The following is a 21,479-nucleotide window of genomic DNA, read 5'->3' on the forward strand; positions in this document are numbered from 1 at the left end:
GGAGGCAGTGCATAGACATGTGAAAACTACAAAATGAAGTATTGAGTGGAGAAATTGGAACATTTTGCAAGTATTCTCTTGTTTGAATCCAGTGGAGGGGTGACAGCAGCAGAGATGGACGGAAATATTTGCACTGCATTTGAAGATAATCCTGTCAGGCACAGCTCGACAAAGTAGTAATTTTTTATGTTAGTGACACTCTTTATTTGGAAAGACCTGTAGGGTTTGATAAATATCATTTAAACACCTTAAACCGTGTCATTGCACTGGAGAAGAGTCAAATGTGATGAACTGTGATCATTCCACCACAGTGTGACATTTGCACGCTACGGGGAAAGTTAAAAAATCGGGTGTGTGGGTTCTGCACGCTCCGAGCCAAAACCACAGTGTGTCACCGTACGTGCATCTCTGTTTTCTTGTCGTCAGTTGGTTCGTGAACGACACCGACAGTTCCTATCCCGTATCGTTACTGGTGACGAAAAATGCTGCTCTTATGCTAACGTAAGAAAGGAAAATAAATGCTGAGCCCGTACAAAGCAGCGACTCCCTGTACAAACAGCCGTGTAGCCACGCGTGAATCGGGCACCAGTTTTCCTATTTTCAGAGACCTGCTCCTCATTAATAAGTGACATACAGATCTAAATTTCTTATGCATCTAGTATGTAGACCACTTAAGTTCATATAATGTACAAAAAGTAGGATAAACGATTCAGATTTTTTTATGAAAAATTTTGAAAAACGTGTTTTTCATGCTGTGCTTCAAAATTGACAGTAGACACTTCATCTTTATATGACTTACTGAACGAAAGCGCTGGCAGGTCGATAGACACACAAACTCACACACAAAATTCAAGCTTTCGCAACAAACTGTTGCCTCATCAGGAAAGAGGGAAGGACAGGGAAAGACGAAAGGATGTGGGTTTTAAGGCAGAGGGTAAGGAGTCATTCCAATCCCGGGAGCGGAAAGACTTACCTTAGGGGGGAAAAAAGGGACAGGTATACACTCGCTCGCTCGCGCGCGCGCGCCCACACACACACACACACACACACACACACACACACACACACACACACACACACACATATCCATATCCATCCACACATATACAGACACAAGCAGACATTATATTTGGCCTTTAAATGTGTCTGCTTGTGTCTGTATATATGTGTGTGTGTGTGTGTGTGTGTGTGTGTGTGTGTGTGTGTGTGTGTGTGCGCGCGCGCGCGCGCAAATGTATACCTGTCCCTTTTTTTCCCCCTAAGGTAAGTCTTTCCGCTCCCGGGATTGGAATGACTCCTTACCCTCTCCCTTAAAACCCACATCCTTTCGTCTTTCCCTCTCCTTCCCTCTTTCCTGACGAGGCAACCATTGGTTGCGAAAGCTAGAATTTTGTGTATATGTTTGTGTTTGTTTGTGTGTCTATCGACGTGCCAGCGCTTTCGTTTGGTAAGTCGCATCATCAAACAACATGCTGTGACTTACCAAACGAGAAAGCGCTGGTAGATAGACACAATAACACACACACACATATACACACACACACATCCATCCACACATATCCAGACACAGGCCTGTTGTACTGTGATAATGTGGGTGCGCGCCTCTGAGTAGTGTTTTTAGGATGCCCCTGCTCTCCCCATTTCCACACACCCCGTCCTGTTCTTTCCCCCTTCCTGCTGCCCTGACATCCTTTTTTCCTATTTGTTTGCAAGTTACCCCTTCCCCACAACTGACGACTGGAGTATGCTGTTCGTGTTGTGCCTGACTCGATTTCTGCCGTCCTAGATCGTGTGACTGATGACCTTGCAGTTGTTTTTTTAAGTTCGGTGATTGATCCTTCCACTCAGTTTTTTATTACAGCTGAGCTACCGTGCTGGCAGATATTAAGCATCGCACAAGGTTTGAACTTGTAACCTTCCGCTTAGCAGCCCAACACCTTAACCATTACGCTAACACAGCTCACCGTGCTGTTTGGTGGCGGCCCACTGCTACGCCCCCTACTCCCTCCCGCCCCCTTTCTTCCGCACCCTCCTCCGCGTTCCTCCCAATTGACCGACCGACCGAAACTTGAATCTATTCACTGTGAGTTGAACTACTAAGTTTTCTGAGTGAGGAGCTCTGTTACGTTGGAAATGTGGTAGCACTGTTCAGAGGGGCAGTCCACACAGTACAGCGCGTTAATATATGTTCTTTGTTTTTTCGCAGGACGACAGATCGTGTGAACGTTTCTCGAAACACAGATGCAGTACATCGAAGACAGTTCAAATTGTGCCATTCTACTCACTGTCGTTAATACCTTTCTCGTTAAGAGACTTCTGACAGATGGAAATGGGAGCAGTGTTGCTACGGAAGCTCGTGCAAATGCTTTTTGAGAACAGCTGCAAATAGTGCAGTACGCAGCTTTCAAACACAATAAAAATTGGTACACAGGATACACTTCTCAGACATCACACGAATTTAAAAACGTCGATACTGACTGCACGCTACCTCTTCTCCGACGTCACGTGCCAGGTGGATGTCCCGTCATTACGAAGACACGGTGCGCGGTTGTGTGAACTTGACAATACGTGCCGTGAGAAAATCTTATCCCTCCACTTTAAGTGAACACATTTTGTTGTCGTCCTAGTTTTGGCAGATTGTTGTAAATAGTGGAGGAGAATGTTATGGAAAAATGCTAGGAACTTGTGCACTAGTCTGATATTACTCTGGTCTCATTACGTTTACTCTTTTGTGGTTTTCGATGCTGACGGTGTAGATCAGTTTCGACAGTCTTCAGCATTATAGATTTGGCAATTTTAAATTAATCTGTGCCCATTTTCAGATAAACTCCTGGAGCGGAAGTATCGAAATTGGTGTAACATGCTTGAACCCCGAGACAATGGAATTCCCATCTACTGCGTCCGAGCTTCGAGGAGGATCTTGGGTGAGTTAAATAAACTGTCATGTAATGTCAGGCAAATTAAAACTTGGGGATTCTCGGATACCATTTAGTAATAATACTGTTTGTCGTGGCAGTTGTACTATTCCAGAGGTGCTCTGTGTTCGGGATTCGAATCGCCGGTGCTCTGCTTTATTTTACTCACTTCCCATTAAATTGTGAAAGAAATATGCAACTGCTACTCTCCATTATTTTTATCTACTTATTTAAAGCCATAAACACTTAATTTGCAGATGTGTACTGGTCCAGCTTTATAGTGTACGTTCTGTCAGCTAAATAAAATTGTGCCCCCACGGTGAGGAGCATACGAAAACCTCCTTTCCATTAGTCTTCATTCACTTCAGACGTTACTGATTTTCCCTACGTGTCAGAAAGAGTACTGAGGAATATTATGATACAAACTTTGTGGTGTATCACTGTATTTAAAACCAATTTTGATATAACTATTTGGATTTCCCCAATTTAATTAATTTTGCTAATATATGTATATGATAGTTAAACAATTTTATTTCAATTTATATGTTGCATAAGTTTCCTTTTCATTATTTTAACCTCTCAGATAGCTGTATTGCACTGTGTAGATTTTCCCAGCACGATAGCTATTAATATTCTTGTCAGGTCTGCAGGCGGACGGTACAGTCATTTAAACAGAATATTTCAGATGCAGGCTGGCCTCCATCTTACAGTGTGATCGGTAATATTGCCAGAACTAGTTTTCGCGGTGAATCCAGTTAAGAGTTATTTGTCTGTGGACAACTTGATGTCCTGCTCTTCCTCCGACATTAAGACGGTGGCGAGACAACTTCAGCTGACCGTAACGAGGGTGGAAACTCGGCATGATGTGGCCGGTGACCATATTTACTCGAATCTAAGCCGCACTTTTTTGCGGTTTTTATAATCCAGAAAACCGCCTGCGGCTTAGAATCGAGTGCTAAGTAAGCGGAAGTTCTGAAAAACGTGAATAGATGACACCACAACTAACTTCTGCCGTCAAATATATGTAGTGCTACACAGGCATGCTTTGCAGGCACAAAGATAAATACTGATGCAAAAACCTCTGCGTCAGTAAATAAATAAAAAAAAAAAAAAAAAAAAAGGTGGAGGACGAGCTTTTCTTCTCCGCCCTGAGTTTCGACCACTGCATTTTCATACATTATCCGACGAAGTAAATACAAATTCTGTATTGTTCATCTTTGAATGTAGCAGCATTTCAATGTACTACGAAAATTCGACTGGCAAGGCTGTTTGGGATGTTTATCAATATGGCCAACTCTACATTCTGAATTTTTTCCTACCTGTGAGAAGAGATGGTTGCTAATAGGAACTTTTGTGAATTGTGAATCACATGCAGTATTCTCTTCACCATAAGAATAATACGAATATAAACATTTTGCCGTGTATTCTTTCGTGTTTGCTGCTATCTCATTTAAGTCTTGTCTGCATAATAAACTACGAAACTAGAGTGAGACAACAGCAGACGTGGAAGACTATACATGTCGTGTCATGTTTGTATTCATATTATTCTTATGCCTAATAGTGATAGTCAGAAATGAAGCTCAGCAATTGACTAGATTTTTAAATCTAAAATGACTCTAATTTCTGTGCAGAATGTAATGTACTAAAGAGGCATCTGCAAAGATTTTCAAACGGAGAAAAATTTTCGCTAAACTCTGGTTCAGAACGTCTTCTATCACACGCAGTCTATTATTTGGTTCTTGTTCATCATTATCAAAGAAAGCAGCAGTGTAAGTAACAACAAATATCAGTCTCTTGCCATTCTTTCGCTAATGAGAAGATCTCTCTCTCTCTCTCTCTCTCTCTCTCTGTCTCTCTCTCTCTGTTTTTTTTTTTTTTTTTGTAAGCGGCGTTAGCGTGCACAGAAGCAAGCCATGCTGCGAGCAGCAACATGTCGTTAACAGTCATTATTAGAATGCGACAAATGCATGACACAGTACAGTAATGCATTTTCAGCTTAGATTGACGTAAACACCTATAACAAAGAGAGCGGCACTGATCAGATCAAAGCAAAATAAGCAATGAATTCAAACTAGATGTAGCATGTGAAATAGGAAGGGTACTAGCATAAATAGGGACGGAGTGCCTGATGCCTGGCAATGGCTACTTGGTAGAGCTTAACTGCTAAGCTTACGACTCGAACCAAACTACTGTAGCTGTATCGTCATTCATTTGACCTAAATTGTGTCTCGTATTACAATGGACCAACTTGGTTTCTATTTGGAGGTGCGGCCTAAAATTTTTCTCTCCCCTTGAATTTAGAGTCTCATTTTTCAGGTGTGGCTTAGATTCGAGTAAATACGGTACGGTTCTGACTCGATAAGACTACTTGTGTCAGCTTTAACCGTGCTTGTTGCAGTTTGCACTTACAGGAGCTCACAACGGGGACACTATTTTAAGTTGTAATAACAGTGTGCATGTTTGAGCCGACTATTGTACTGGCCCCCGCACCTGGCAGGCCTGCGAACGAAATGCTTCGAATTGTCGAATATCTCGAAAAACCTTCGCGGATAGGTGTGGGGAGCTGACAGGTCCCGCTACCTGCAGTTTTATGGACCATTCTCGAATCGCTGCAGTGTGGTTTACAGATGAGCCCGTATTTCCTACTACAAGGGGTTAGATGCTGCAGACCCTGAGGCTGTTCCAGGTACCGACTGCAGCTTCTCGAGTGGCGTTGCAGTGTTACATGGGTTTATGCTTAATTACAGACTTACAATTTTATCAGTCTATTTGTTTTCACCACGTAACGCCCGCTGCTTACGTCCTCCTTCGTTGCTGAGCGATGTATCACTTTTCGTTCTGATGCCGTGACTCTTCCTTCCCTATATCTTTACTACTTTTTATCTATATAAATGGTGAACTATTGGTTTTGCTGTTTAACAACTTTTTAATAACTGTGGAAGTATTACAGGCATCGGGTCCCACCTAATGTGTCATCCACCTATATGTTTTACAAGAACGTTTTTAAGACTCGATCGATCTGTTTACAAAGAGAAACCAGCATATCTCTTCCTTTGATGGCGTCCGACGATGACTTAGGAAGCTCGACACCCTCACAGCCCGGGCTTTTCCGCGACTCGCGGTAGTTTGCAGCATTCGTTTTGTTCCTCGCCCACTTGCCGCTACGTCGAACTTTTGTGGTGATCATCGGGCGATGTCTTCCATGTTATCTGCAACATAAACTAACTTTCTTCCCACAGTATTTCTGAAAACCCAAAAAACAAACTTAAAGAACATAATAATAATAACTGTGCTTACAATTTTTCGTATAAGTCTTGGTCGATTTAATGAGGGGTGGGACAGGCCTAAGCGTTGTGACACCACAGCATGCAGTGGCTGGTGATTCTGCCACGCCTCCTCGTTTCTCGACAGGCCCCGGAGATCTCTGTGTTCTGTCAGTCGTCGCCATTTAGTGCTGCAATCCACTCCAACTTTGAGCAGCTCTTCAGGAATTGATCCCCGTGTGACCGAGCCAGTTCCCGGGTACGCGCTACCGACTGTCTCGAGGATCCGGACGTGTCGGACCTCCAAATACAGAGCCGGCGGTGGTAGTAATTGCCGCCTCGGTGTCTTCGGAGGTCCGAAGCAATTTTGGGTCTGACACACTGTGATAAAACTAGTACTCCAGATTACATTTTTTCAAGTCTGTTTCCTTCAGTATATACTACAGTTTCAGTGTTGCATCTACATCTACACTATGCAGAGGGTATGTTCCATTGTACATGTTATTCTTGTGAAGTATGGAGTGCAGGAAAAATGTTTGAATGCCTCTGTGAGTACAATAATTGTTTTGATCCCATCCTCACAATCCCCCGTGTGATCGATAAGTGTAACTGTACGACACAGGTCGTGTTCGGTCAGTTTAGACGGTACGACACTTGTGAGGTAGAGGTATGAAGTTCAATTCCCGATCCAGCACACGCTTTTAATATGGAGGGAAGTTTTGAAGATGCAGATAATTACCTAATGGAAGGTGAGCAGATGACATCAGATGATGTGCAGGTGTACCACAGACCCCTTGTGGGGTGGCAGATTAATGAGAAAATAAGAAATGTTGTCCGAAAACTTTTTTTGTGGTCGGCCAGAAAGTGATGGAGACCATACTGACCATAATTTGCAGTCTGCAAGTCCGCATTATTCTTGTACCCACTGAAACAAATGTTTCCACACTCTTATTTACTCGTCGGGATCAGAAACTGTGATTATAAATTATTAAAAGTTTTGAATTGTAACTGATTCAATTATATTCAGAAAAGTTCACGTGCGAAACATAATAATATTCCTGACAACAAAAATAATACAAAACAGTAGTAGCAGCTCAAAGGCGACCTCCACGGTAAGTTCCAACTAAACGGTCTTTCGCCCTGACTTCTAATAACCGAAGTTAATTGCTCACCACAAAAGTGGAAAATAATCTCATCACTTGCCATGTGGTTTTGTTAACATTGCGGGTGGCACACAAACAGTTAATTCCGTGAGTTATAAGCGATCCGGGTACAGTGTACAGTCGTCGAGAGTTCACTTCCTGTTTGTACTGAAAATGTGGGTTTAGTTGCAGCTCGTCGGTGACGTCATCCGAGGCAGCGCGTGAGCCGGCGTTCGAGTCACGCGGACCGATCGGTAGCTGGGTGCCTCTCGGGCTGTATTTGTATACGGGCACAGCGGACGGCCGAAGGGAACACCTGCCGTCATCCGCTCTGTCCCCGAGTTGCGGCATCTAAATGGCCGCTTTCTCGGACACGAATTATAACACTGTCGTAAATCAATGTAGAATCTTTATAACTTTTGTACGAATGGAGTGACAAACTTACGCAGCAAAGCTAGATGTCACAGTTGTTGTTGGTAGCACCAAGCAGAGATTGTTTTTTTTTTTAACGCAACTCGTGTGCCGTTCCTTCGCATCGGAAAACTCGTTATTCTGTTTGCACTGATAAACCTCCCCCTCCCCCCCCCCCTCCCCTCTCCCATGCAATTGGACTACTACTTTGTGTCACCTGTACTTGCTTGACGGAATCAAAGAGAGAGACTGGCCATGATGAAACCTCAAAAAGTAGTAAGACTCCTTCACGCAGTGAAAGTAAAATTATGTTCTGCTATAGTTTCAAATATATACTGAATATTGCAGAAAGATATAAAATAAAAATATCTGCCCTCAAACTGCAATTTCGATATTGACACATCAAGGGAAAAATATTGCCCCTATATATCGACATTTTATCGACAGACCTTACGCGTGCTCAGATTCGATCGGGAAGGGTCTTTTGTAAGGCTGTCGTGTTTTCTGCCGCGATAAGCCAGTCGGGAATTGTAACTCGCCCTCGATATCCCCGATACTGACATTACGACTCGGTCGACGCGAGTATCTCGCACACACTTCTTAGACACGAGTGCCGTGTGTGGATGGGCACCGTCCCGTCGAAAAAAGGTACCTCTATACTACTGTAGGAAAAGACACGTGAGGGTGCGGTCGCTATCGGGTGTGCCCCGAAGCTCTACCCGGTGGCTCTCCGATCTGTGGTGCCGAGGGCGATGTCGCTCCACATCTCCGAAACGTCGGCAGAATGGGACTTCTCGCCAGGTCGCCACCTTACTCCTTGACGGCGGTCGTCTGGGTAGCGCAGAACTGCGATTGGTCTCCAGATGTGGTGCGACACATTTGTCGTCAGTCGGTCCTTCCGGGCCACGCCAGCACTCCGAATGCGGCCGTTCGTGTTGTGGCGATAGTGGCACCCTGTGTGTTGTAGCGGGACTTTCTTGTCGGTTGAAAGATGAATCTACTTCACTTAACTCATCTGCCGAAACTATCTCTACCTTACCGCGTTCCATTGTAATAGGGTGTATAATCGTAAGTCAAAAAGGGAATAATATAAGTCTGATTAATAAAGATTTGACTCAAATTTAGGTTGAAATATTTTCTCGTCAATGTAAATGATTGCTCTATTGCAAACAATGGTTGAGAAAGATGCAGCAGGGCGGACAAAATTTTTCGTAACAAATGACTGTTTGGCAGTCAAATTCACGCTCTTCATCTGCTACAACAGTACTATAATTACCACAAACTACAATAGAGATAGATAATTTTGGAAAAATCTAGAAGAAAACAACAGGATGTGTGGGAATGGAAAAATGGATTCTGCAGTTGGCTATTGAATGTTTGAATGAAACATAATTGTGTGACTCACCATTAAATTTTCTGTCCTGCAGCGGCTGGTCAATCACTTCTGCATAAATCGTATTCGTCAAAATATGGATTTTCTTAATACATCTCCATCAGATAATCACCAAAAGGTCTCAAAAGAACAGTTTTGCAGCAATATATGCCATGAAAAGAAAAACAGATTGAATTAGTTACAAAAATTCTTTACAATATTGTTGTATAATCATTTGCTTAGGTACAATAAAGTTGGTCTTTTAGTTACTATTTAAACTTCAGGATTTTTGGTTATTCTCTGTTGGGAAAAAATACAAATTAAAGTTTCAAATTTGCTCAAAAACGACACATCCGAAGATTGCGTCCTGTCGCGGGAGCCAGTTGTAGTGTTTAATAAAAAAGAAAAAGAGAAGAAAAGAAAAGATTGAAAAGGTGGGAAGAAATGGTGAATAAAAAGAGGGTTTTAAAATCGTTAATGACCGTGACAGAGGGAAAGAATGAAATGCAAATCGGACTTCGTATTACAGAAAAGTTATCGGACTTCGTGATTTGGAAAAGCTGTTGTTGGGGTGGTCCTAGTGGCGTTTCTGAGCAAAAGTCAAACCAATTTCCACTACAAAAATTATTTGAAAAAAGAACAGAGAATAACAAAATGTGCTTTACAGGGGGAAATGGTGTAGATAAGAGTTCATCCTTTACCATGTTAACATGTCTTCTTTCATGCGGCATCCAGTTCTTCAAAAATCTCCTACGTCATTTCTGCATGAAAAGTAGTAGCTGCTCTGAAATCTTGCAATCGCCCAGGAATCACTAATTTATACAAATCAAAACCATCTTGGTATTGAATACAATTTTTTTTACGTTGCTACTTCCATCCTCCGAATTTCATACCAACTTCCACAATACGTCTACACATCAATAAGTTTTTTCGTCTTAATCCGACCAAGACTAGCTAATAAGTAAGTCTAGCTTCCGCTCTCGAGAGACAAAAGAGTTACAATTTTTGTACCTTCATTTTCTTATAAATATTTTCTCTGTCGTCGAGCGCTCATACAGTTGCGACGGTATGATTCATATCTGAGGGACCTACTGTAGTGCGGCGAAATTCAAAGTCTTGCTACAGTGCGTGACAATAATCTCCGTAGTGCAAATGCTGCCAGTCTCTCCGACTGACGGAGAGTGTTGCAGGGAGTCGATTGTTTGTTCCTGAACGGAGGGGCTACGATATGCTCGGTGCAGAACACGCCGATCCTTCTACGTGGTGGTCAGTTGTGGTCGACTGAAACCTAAAAAAAGTACACCTGTCCTGGGCTTCACCTCTTTCGTTGGGCAACATAATTACACCTTCCAACATATCACTGTCGTATAGGAGGCGTGATCAAAAAGTAACGGAAATTGTTTTTCTCAAAGTAACTTTACTTATTCGCTGACGTTAACTCTGTGCCATTCAAATAATCTCCCGCCCCCCCCCCCCCCCCCCCCCCCCATATAATACACTTGTGCTGTCACATTTTCCAGTCTCAGAAGCTCTTCCCGAACTAACTTTTTGTTACGGTATTCTGCTCCTTTGGAAAGTCTGTTTTTGTGTCGCAATTCTCTTCGTCCTGCAGCGGCTGATCAATCACTTCTGCATAAATCGTATTCGTCAAAATATGGATTTTCTTAATACATCTCCATCAGATAATCACCAAAAGGTCTCAAAAGAACAGTTTTGCAGCAATATATGCCATGCAAAGAAAAACAGATTGAATTAGTTACAAAAATTCTTTACAATTCCTTTCGCAATTCTCTTCGTCCTTGGGAATAGAAATAACTCACGGGAGACCGTGTCAGGCGAATACGGTCGCTGAAGCGACGTACCATTCTTTTCTTTTTTTCCCCCCAAAAAATTGTGAACTAGTATCGAGGTGTGAGCAGGGGCATTATCGTGATGCGATTTACACGAGTTGTTTCGCCACAGTTCCAGTAGTTTTCTTTTAGATTGATTCACTCAAATTGTGCACGACTTCGAGATAGTTTTCCTTATTTACCGGATGGCAATAAGGCAGGAACTCGTGACGTACTGTCCCACTGCAATTGTAGAAACCAGTGAGAAGAACCTTCACGTGTGATTGAAATTGTCAAATTTTTTTCGGGTAGTTTGTCGGCCCAACGGGGGTTTCGGTTTTGACTTTGTGCTCTTATACGCATGTTTCGTCATCCTTTTTAACCCTCTTTAGAACTTCTCAATCGTCGTCGACTCGATTCTGCAATTTCCGAATAATGCCCTTCTACCGATGTTGTTTTTGGTCGAAATTAGAGTGTTTCGGAACGAACTTCTTTGCTTCGCATTCGTGCCCCCAAAAAAAAAGCTAGGCACAAGTGAAAGCATAAGCAGACTTGATAGGCAACCTCTCTGATTGCGATTCGGCAATTCTCTGGAACAGGTTTCTTTACTTCTTCTGTATTGTCACCAGTAATTTATGTGCTAGGATGTCCGGGAGAGTCCCAATCTTCGACATCTTCTCGACCCTCTTTGAAACATTTCTACCACTTGTAACCTTTCATCTTACTCGTACTAGATTTGCTGAGAGCCATTGTCAAATGCAGTGCTCCACTGTAGTCCATTTTTCGAGCAAAATCTAATGCAAACTTTTTGATCCATCTTTTTCGAAAGTAAAATTTTGCCGAGCACTCGAAAACACCAATAACCTTTTCAACTGTCAGCAGTAAATTAAGTGTTAAAAACAGGTGAAAATATGAATGTACGTCAGGAACATGTGTATCAAGAAGATAAAAAAAAAAAAAAGAAAGAAAAGGGTCGGATGTATGGAGCCCGTGAAATTAAAAATTTCCTGTTGCTTTTTCACCACATCTTGTAAGTGATCACATCTGCTGAGCACTTTTACTGTGTTCTGTCAGTAGTGTCAGCTATAAAATATCACCAAACACTGGTTTCCTTACGTATATTTTCTGAACGTATAACATCAATATACATTCTGCAGTGAAAATAGTGTAGCCGACACACATCCCACACTATCTTAAACACAAGTGCAGCCAAAACATCTGGCTTTGTTAATTCTGTAACTCTGCTAACTTTACTCTGCCTTCTGCTTTTTCTTTTCTTGGAGTCCTTTTTTATGTTTGTTGTTAATCCTCAAGCGAATCACGCTCTCTGATACCTTTTGGAAATTTCAAGTTCTCGTAGATTCTTTTCGGCCTCTGTGAACAGTTCCCCTTTGGTTTTTCTTATCTTAAAAGTGGGTTGCTACCATTTTAGATGTAGTTTCTGGGCCCCTTCGTGACACGTGACCATAAAACACAATCCTTATCTCCGTTTACGGAGGAACTTCAATTTTATATTCTCCAATTTTAAGTTTTTCTCTATTCTATGTCATAAATTCCTACCCCTGTGAAAAGCCCATAAGATCGATGCTAGAAATTCCCCGATTTTAGATTTCTTCATAGTAAAGTTTACCTCGGTTCTAAGTTCTCGCTTCACATCTCGCTCGATTGAACGAGTTACGAGTAGCACAAAAGACAGACAGGTCACACTACGGATGGTGGCAGAGTTAACGGAATATTTTAGGCCATTGTGGAGAGGGAAGGAGTGAGAGAGGAAATACTGACATAATCCACGATAAGTGTTGCCGACACGACTTGCAATATTTAGCTTCGATGCGCTGTTATGGAACAACTACCGCTAAATTGCAGCGGCACTGGAAAAAACGAGACAGTCGTCGCAAAGTGTTTGGGGCCCAGCTAATACTTAACGAAGGGGCCCACCCACCACCCTTTCGTGTGCCACTTACAACTCGGTCTCATCCTTTTGCACGTATTTTGGATGTACTGTGTTTAGGTACAGTATCAGTACAGTATCAGTCGTCAAGCTTTTAAATTCAAACACTGACTCTGGTAGAACGTGCTCGGCCAGTTACAAATTCTTTGACGAGTTTTTTACTTGCTGTTACACATCTGTGATTTTTTAAAGAACTGATTAAACCCAATATCACAGATTATTGTATAGTCATAGTATTGCACATTTAATTTCCTTCACTTAGACAGATTGTATGTGAAATATTGGAGAGTATTGCAATTTTAATCATATATGCCAAGTAAATTTCTTATACTCATATTCGGGGGGGAGGTGGAGGGTTTAACATTTTCCTCGATTCTGCGTTATCCTCAGTCTGGACTGCACAGAAACGTAAAATAGGAGTTTCTCTGTATATTGTTCTGTACCCGTCTGTTTCCTTCGATAAGACACAGAATTTTTCTGAAAATCTTTCTTTGGTCTTAAGTTAGTCCATTAGACGGTTCTTGTTCATTGTCATAATCAGTCACGTGCAGATTCTTCTGTCAAATGACAACACAGTAGTGCCTCTTTTTGGCATTTGAGGACAAAGATTTCTTATTGTAGGTGTGTCTCGTGAAGATCCTTCTGTGATAGGTTATGCTCTATCCAGTCACTTACGTGTTTAAACTTTCCTGCTTATTAATTTTTTCTTTTTTCAAGTACAGTAATCTCGGTACTGATTTTGTGTGCCATAAAGTGTGTCTTTTCGAAGGGGATTTGAAGCCCGGCCTTCGCTGCCCGTGTCTTTGGTCGGTTAAGCTGTTTTACTGCAGTATCTACGCAGTCTGGAAAGATTATCTACAGAGGCTGTCTGCCTCCGAAGCGTAGCGGTGGCGTTGCCGTCTACCGTGCAGGGGGCCCGGGTTCGATTCCCGGCAGGGGACTGGGTGTTGTGGGTCCTTCATCGTCATTGCCTCGCAAGTCGCCAAAGTAGCGTCACCTAAAAAGGACTTGCAATACGGCGGCTGAACTCCCCCAAATGGGGCCTCCCGCCCAACAGTGCCATAAAATCATTTCATTTCATCTACAAAGACTAAACAGTTGATTGTAATGTTCATAAATCTGTAGCCCAGATTTACTCCATTTTCTAATTCTGAATTGTTCATTTCTTTCCATCATTCTGAGATCTTTCCTAAAAATAAAGAGCAGACATGGTTGTCCATCTGCATCTATTATTATTATTATTATTATTATTATTATTACACACATAAAAAGAAGTTTTTCGTCACCTCAGTTCCAGAACCTAAAGACAGTATTCAGCGAAAATGGGAATTCCATCTGGCAGATTAACAGGGCACTAACAGTTAAAACTAAGAAGCAGGAAGTGAATAAACAGGAGAACATGCCGGAACAATCTTTAGCTTTTCTTCCTTTCATCGGCAATACTTCGTTTAAAATAGCAAGAATCCTCCGAAAATTTCACGTAAAAGTGGTTTTCTGCCCACCGTCGAAGATTGCGGACCTGGTGGGATCAGTTAAGGACAGTCTGTTACTACGAAAGGCCAGAATTTACAAGATACCATGCCAATGTGGTGTGGCTTACATAGATCAAACCACACACACTGTGAAAGAACGCTGCACTGAACATCGACGTTACACCCGCCTTTTGCAGCCGAGCAAGTCCGCTATTGCTGAACATTGTATTTCTACTGGACATTCGATGTAGTATGAGAAAACAATGATTTTGTCCACAGCAACGTCTTTCTGGGACTCCATTATTAAAGAATCCGTAGAAATACGAGTGGCGGAAAATCTGTTAAACCGTGACAGAGGCTACCAGCTGGACAGTGCACGGAATCCCATCACCTCCACGATTTGCTCAAATCGAAGACGACAGAGTGCGTCGACGGCCGTGGCAAACAGCAACGCAGAGGGCGACCGAGTCCCGCTATTCCGCCAGCGAGGGCGCTGCCGGCGGGCAGGGTGGTTCATCTATCAAGTTGTCGCCGCATGCGCAGAATACTTACAGTACGCTATATATTGCGGAACAGAGGACGTTTTCACCATTCTGCGACGGCTCACCTGAAGATGACTGGCAGGTGCCCAGTTGAAATATCGTGCGAAGCATTGGACGACGACTGGCTGCAAGCCCGAAATTTGTTTGAACAGTCAATTTGCCGGGAAAATTTTAAAGTCCACATAATTTCTGTCCTTTTTATTGCTCATGAAAATCACACACTGCGTGTTGTACCACGGTACAAACAGACCATCAGAGGTGGTGGTCCAGATTGCTGTACACACCGGTACCTCTAATACCCAGTAGCACGTCCTCTTGTATTGATGCATGCCTGTGTTCATCGTAGCATACTATCCACAAGTTCATCAAGGCACTGGTGGTCCACATTGTCCCAGTGCTCGACGGCGATTCGATGTAGATCCCTCAGAGTCGTTGGTGGGTCGCGTCGTCCACAAACAGCTCTTTTCAATCTATCCTAGGCGTGTTCGATAGGGTTCGTGCCTCGAGAACATGCTGGCCACTCTAGTCGAGCGATGTCGTTATGCTGAAGGAAATCATTCACAAGATGTGGACGATGGGGGCGCGAATTGTCGTCTACGTAGACGAATGCCTCGCCAATATGCTGCCGATACGGTTGCACTATCGGTCGGAGGATGGCATTCACGTATCGTACAGCCGTTACGGCGTCTTCCGTGACAACCAGCGGCGTACGTCAGCCCCACATAATGCCCCCCCAAAACAGCAGGGAACCTCCACCTTGCTGCACTCGCTGGACAGTGTGTCTAAGGCGTTCAGCCTGACCGGGTTGCCTCCAAACACGTCTCCGACGATTGTCTGGTTGAAGGCATATGCGACAGTCATGGGTGAAGAGAACGTGATGCCAATCCTGAGCGGTCCATTCGGTATGTCGTTGGGCCCATCTGTACCCCACTGCACCGTGTCGTGGTTGCAAAGATGGACCTCGCCACGGACGTCGGGAGTGAAGTTGCGCATCGTGCAGCCCACTGCGCACAGTTTGAGTCGTAACACGACGTCCTGTGGCTGCACGAAAAGCATTATTCAACATGGTGGCGTTGCTGTCAGGGTTCCTCCCAGCCATAATCCGTAGGTAGCGGTCACCCACTGCAGTAGTAGCCCTTGGCCGGCCTGAGCGAGGCATGTCATCGACAGTTCCTGTCTCTCTGTGTCTCCTCCTTGTCCGAACAACATCGCTTTGGTTCACTCCGAGATGCCTGGACACTTCCCTTGTTGATAGCCTTAATTAATGATGCGGACAGCAATCTAACTGCAGTATTGTCCATCTAGGCATGGTGGACCTATGGACAACACGAGCCATGTATCTCCTTCCTGCTGGAATGACTGGAAACGATAGGATGTTGGACCCCCTTCATCGCAGAGGCGCTGCTCGTGCATGGTTGTTACATCTTTGGGTGGGTTTAGTGATATCTCTGAAGAGCCAAAGGGAGTGTGTCCGTGATACAGTATCCACATTCAATGTCTATCTTCAGGTGTTCTGGTAACTGGGGTGATGCAAATGTGTGTATTATTGTTATTATTATTATTATTATTATTGTGTATCTTAAAATAAATAATACTAGCCGCCCCTAAATGTCATTTAATTTACTTTTCATTGAATGTGAGCCAGTTTTTTGCAGTTATCTCGTGTTGTAACCCATGTTTCTGCATTATTTGTGGCAGTTTTTGTCAGTGTACGTAATAAGGTATAGTGGTGCTGTAGCCTGGCCTTATTGGTTGCAGATTCTATCAGGGACTTCAGTGCTCAAAGACGGCCAGTCTATCGTGGAGGTGTATGGCGAAGACTTGGAGAAGCTGTCTGAAGGTGACTGCGTCGGGGTTATGCGTACCTCAGAGGTGAGCTGATTATTTTTCACTGACTGACGTGATGTGTACATTCTCTGATTTCATTTGTGAAGCTGAAATGCAACGTCTCCAACAAAAGTAATAAATTTGAAATGTGAAGTATCTCTCCCTTAATTATCTTCTTCTTCAGAAAGCGAGATAAATTACGCTTTTTAGCACATTATCTATTATTATTATTATTATTATTGTTGTTGTTGTTATTTCTTTCCTTTCTCAGATGTTATGTCTGGTTAAAAATGGAAAGTGACGCGGACCTTGATCAAGCGTGACTTCCTTTTAACTGTACGGTATATGTTACATTGCATTTAGGAACTTTCAGATAGTTGAACACGTACCAGTAATTACAGATTTCTGTAGTTGTGTATATAAGTTTGGATGTAGCTGTATAGCATTGATATACTGGTTGATATTGTGTGGTACGACTCCTGTAGTTGATAGTATAATTGGTATAATGTCAACTTTATCCTGATGCCACATGTCCTTGACTTCCTCAGCCAGTTGGATGTGTTTTTCAATTTTTTCTCCTGTTTTCTTCTGTATATTTGTTGTATTGGCTATGGATATTTCAATTAGTTGTGTTAATTTCTTCTTTTTTGTGTTGAGTATGAAGTCAGGTTTGTTATGTGGTGTTTTATCTGTTATAATGGTTCTGTTCCAGTATAATTTGTATTCATCATTCTCCAGTACATTTTGTGGTGCATACTTTTATGTGGGAACGTGTTGTTTCATTAGTTTATGTTGTAAGGCAAGCTGTTGATGTATTACTTTTGCTACATTGTCATGTCTTCTGGGGTATACTGTATTTGCTAGTATTGTACATCCGCTTGTGATGTGATCTACTGTTTCTATTTGTTGTTTGCAAAGTCTGCATTTATCTGTTGTGTTATTGGGATCTTTAATAATATGCTTGCTGTAATATCTGGTGTTTATTGTTTGATCCTGTATTGCAATCACGAATCCTTCCGTCTCACTGTATATACTGCCTTTTCTTAGCCACGTGTCGGATGCGTCTCGATCGATGTGTGGCTGTGTTAGATGATACGGGTGCTTGCCGTGTAGTGTTTTCTTTTTCCAATTTACTTCCTTCGTATCTGTTGATGTTATGTGGTCTAAAGGGTTGTAGAAGTGGTTATGAAATTGCAATGGTGTAGCCGATGTATTTGCTTTGTGTACTTTGCTAGTTTCTGCTCGTTCTATAAAGAATTTTCTTAAATTGTCTAACTGTCCATAATGTAGGTTTTTTTATGTCGATAAATCCCCTTCCTCCTTCCTTCCTGCTTAATGTGAATATTTCTGTTGCTCAATGTATGTGATGTATTCTATATTTGTGGCATTGTGATCGTGTAACTGTATTGAGTGCTTCTAGGTCTGTGTTACTCCATTTCACTACTCCAAATGAGTAGGTCAATATTGGTATAGCATAAGTATTTATAGCTTTTGTCTTGTTTCTTGCTGTCAATTCTGTTTTCAGTATTTTTGTTTGTCTTTGTCTATATTTTTCTTTTAGTTCTTCTTTAGTATTTGTATTATCTATTCCTATTTTTTGTCTGTATCCTAGATATTTATAGGCATCTGTTTTTTCCATCGCTTCTATGCAGTCGCTGTGGTTATCCAATATGTAATCTTTTTGTTTAGTGTGTTTTCCCTTGATTATGCTATTTTTCTTACATTTGTCTGTTCCAAAAGCCATATTTATATTATTGCTGAATACTTCTGTTATCTTTAGTAATTGGTTGAGTTGTTGATTTTGTAACATTACGAGTCAAGACAGCTGTAACGGAACTTGAATAGCGTAAAGTTATCGTTAAAAACGCACGCCGCGCGATTTGTTACAATTTGGTCGGTCATAATAGTAGTAACATGCTTTTGAATACAATTACAATATAACGGCGATACCTGTTTAGCGTTATTGGAAATAATATGTAATAAATTAATGAGTAAGGTAGCCGATCCTATAAGAAGAGGTAAAATTGGGCATATTAAGGTGTTTTGCTTTATATTGACTAAGCCGATGATACGGCGTCTTTTTTTTCCATTTACTCTTAGAAGAAAAAAAAGAAAACCAGTAATGAAGTGAAGTGCTAATTGTGCGTTGTGAAAAATATAGGGGCGAATTTTAAATAGCTACAGTGTGTAATCAGACTAACAAATGGACATTCAGTTACGGACAGTGAAATGTGGTCATTAAATTGAGTACACCTACAGGGCGGTCAATTCCAGGATAAGTCTATTCGCGTCTCACAAGGCACGCGGTATTGAGACCGTTTTTTTTTATTATATCACGGAGAGCGGGCTTCAATTTATAAAAAGGAGAAAAGCTGTATCATTATCATTGACTGTTGGTGTTATGCAACCAAAACTGTTCATCAAAGGGTTTCGGTGAATGAGTGGTGAATGCGAAATGAAACTGTGAACGAAGTTATGTTAAATAAAGCAGAAGAGACAAGACAGTTTGGTCGTATCTGTTATTATTCCATAAACCGTAACATGTACTCTCATTGTACGAAGCCTTTATAGACGATCGTTATGACAATTTGCTTTGAAGGGATCTCGTTACGAGTTAAGTTTTGGGGACCTGGTCAACAGGGGATAGTTCGTAGATCTTAACTACTGCAGCTATTCTGGAATCAGGTGCTACCGTGACCGTTGTGTGTTGTCTATGGCTTAAGGTCATCATATCTCATTCTCCAAGATTGACGCGCCTTTCCTCTTGGTATAACGGTGTCTCACGGTAACCACGACAACGCCGACGGCGAAGGAAGATACGGTAGAATTTGTTGCTGCCAGTAGTTTTAGGTCATCCATGTATAGCAAATGTGTGATTTTGTGTGGGTATGTTCCAGTAATAATATATCCATAATTTGTATTATTTAGCATGTTGGATAGTGGGTTCATGCCATACAGCCCGGACCTTGCGTCCACAGACCTTCGTGTCGTCCGTTACCTGAAGTCATGTCTTGGTGGAAAATCATTCTACGACGATGAAGACATGAAAGATGAAGTTGAAATGTGGTTCCGAAAACAGATGGTGTAGTGTTTCCTTTCCTCGGGGTTCTGCCATGAAAATACAAAATAGAAAATCTGATTGGGTTTTGAATTTTGATGGAATAAGTTATGGTACGGATAAGGCGGACTTCGTATTACTGATTGAGATAGTGCTGTAATTTGACCGTGAATGGCAGAACGGGTCGGCAACACTACAAAAAGCGACTGTAAGGAAATAGCATCAGAAATAAGTTGAAATTTACCTTGTAATTCTGTTATAAATGTAGTATTTATTATAATATAGTCTTTGTGGCTGCGTCTGGAATACTTCTTAATTTTCTTGTAGGTTGTCCTTTTGCTCATTGTTTGCTGGTCCTCTTGTTCCCCGTCTGATGAAAATTTCTTTAAGTTGTCACTGTCAGGATTAATTTATAAATTTGGTGATAACCATTTCGAATCACCACTGAAATAACTTCGTTTCGTAATATAGTTTTAATTTCGACTTAAAAGCATATTTAACACAGTGTCGAAAAATACACGTCTTGAACGTATGAAGACAAAAGAGTAATCAATTAGTTGTTGAAAACAAACACCTACGCAAAAGTAAAAAAAAAGGGACAAAATTATTTATAAAAATCGGTCGATGGCGCAGCGCTCTTCTGCATGTGCGATCGTAAATTATATATTTGTATTGGCGGAGGCGCGATAGTCACAGTACCGTTACAGCGGCAACCTTCTATGACTGTGGGATACAAAAGCTTGTGCACAGACTTAACAAATGTTTGGATAACGGGGGTGTTATGTCGAAAAATAACAAGTAATCCAGTTAATAAGATGCAACCGATGTTTTCTAAATAAATGTTGTATTTAAGGACTGCGAGCCATTGTATCTTTAATTTTTGAAATTCCCTCGTACTACAGTCTTCACAAACTGTTTCCAAATCGTCGGATTGGACGCAGAGGCCCCTATTTTTGCTGACCCATTTCCTCAAATTTGACGCCCGTAGACAAATTTCTGTGTGTAAAGCGAGAGACCTCGTCTACGAGGACATACCGACTACACCCGACGGTGCGGAAACATGTATTAGTGCAGCCTGCTCGGACACCTCCGGTGAAATGCTACCACGTGTGCAGCAGTCGTCCCGTCCCATACCGGACTGGAAGGTCGTATTCCTACTGCGGGTAGTCACACTGAACGCGAGCTGTGGTGGTCAGTTGTCTCGTTACTGGTCAGAATCCACATAACTAATGTGTACACTCGTACTGTTCTGTTGTGTGTGCTACCAAAGGGGTCGTACAGGTGTCAGTGTGGGGACTTTTCAAAACATTGCACCTCATAAACGACTCGCAGTAGAATATTGCGACAAACGTCACTGGCATTCTGATTTACCCTTCTCTTAGTTTACTAATCACTATAGGCATTGGTCCATTGAAAAAAAGTGTATGTTTACACAAAAAATACACTTTCTAACAAGGGAACCTCCCCATCGCACCCCCCTCAGATTTATTTATAAGTTTGCACAGTGGATAGGCCTTGAAAAACTGAACACAGATCAATCGAGAAAACAGGAAGAAGTTGTGTGGAACTATGAAAAAAAAAAAAAAAAGCAAAGTATAGAAACTGAGTAATCCATGCGCAAGATAGGCAACATCAAAGTCAATGTAAGTTCAGGAGCACCGTGGTCTCGTGGTTAGCGGAAGCAACTGCGGATCGAG

The 21,479-nt window shown here is 42.0% G+C and overlaps 1 protein-coding gene across 1 annotated transcript in view; it reads left to right on the forward strand.

Annotated features, from left to right (window-relative positions):
• LOC126443040 (neuralized-like protein 4) overlaps nt 1-21,479 on the forward strand; it is a 279,279-nt gene that overhangs the window by 23,223 nt on the left and 234,577 nt on the right. The window contains 2 exon segments of the mRNA XM_050090885.1: nt 2,823-2,924; nt 16,656-16,769. Of these exon segments, the coding sequence (XP_049946842.1) occupies nt 2,823-2,924; nt 16,656-16,769 (216 nt within the window).

Source organism: Schistocerca serialis, unplaced genomic scaffold (assembly GCF_023864345.2).
Source record: "Schistocerca serialis cubense isolate TAMUIC-IGC-003099 unplaced genomic scaffold, iqSchSeri2.2 HiC_scaffold_1420, whole genome shotgun sequence".
NCBI classification, from domain to species: Eukaryota; Metazoa; Arthropoda; class Insecta; order Orthoptera; family Acrididae; genus Schistocerca; species Schistocerca serialis.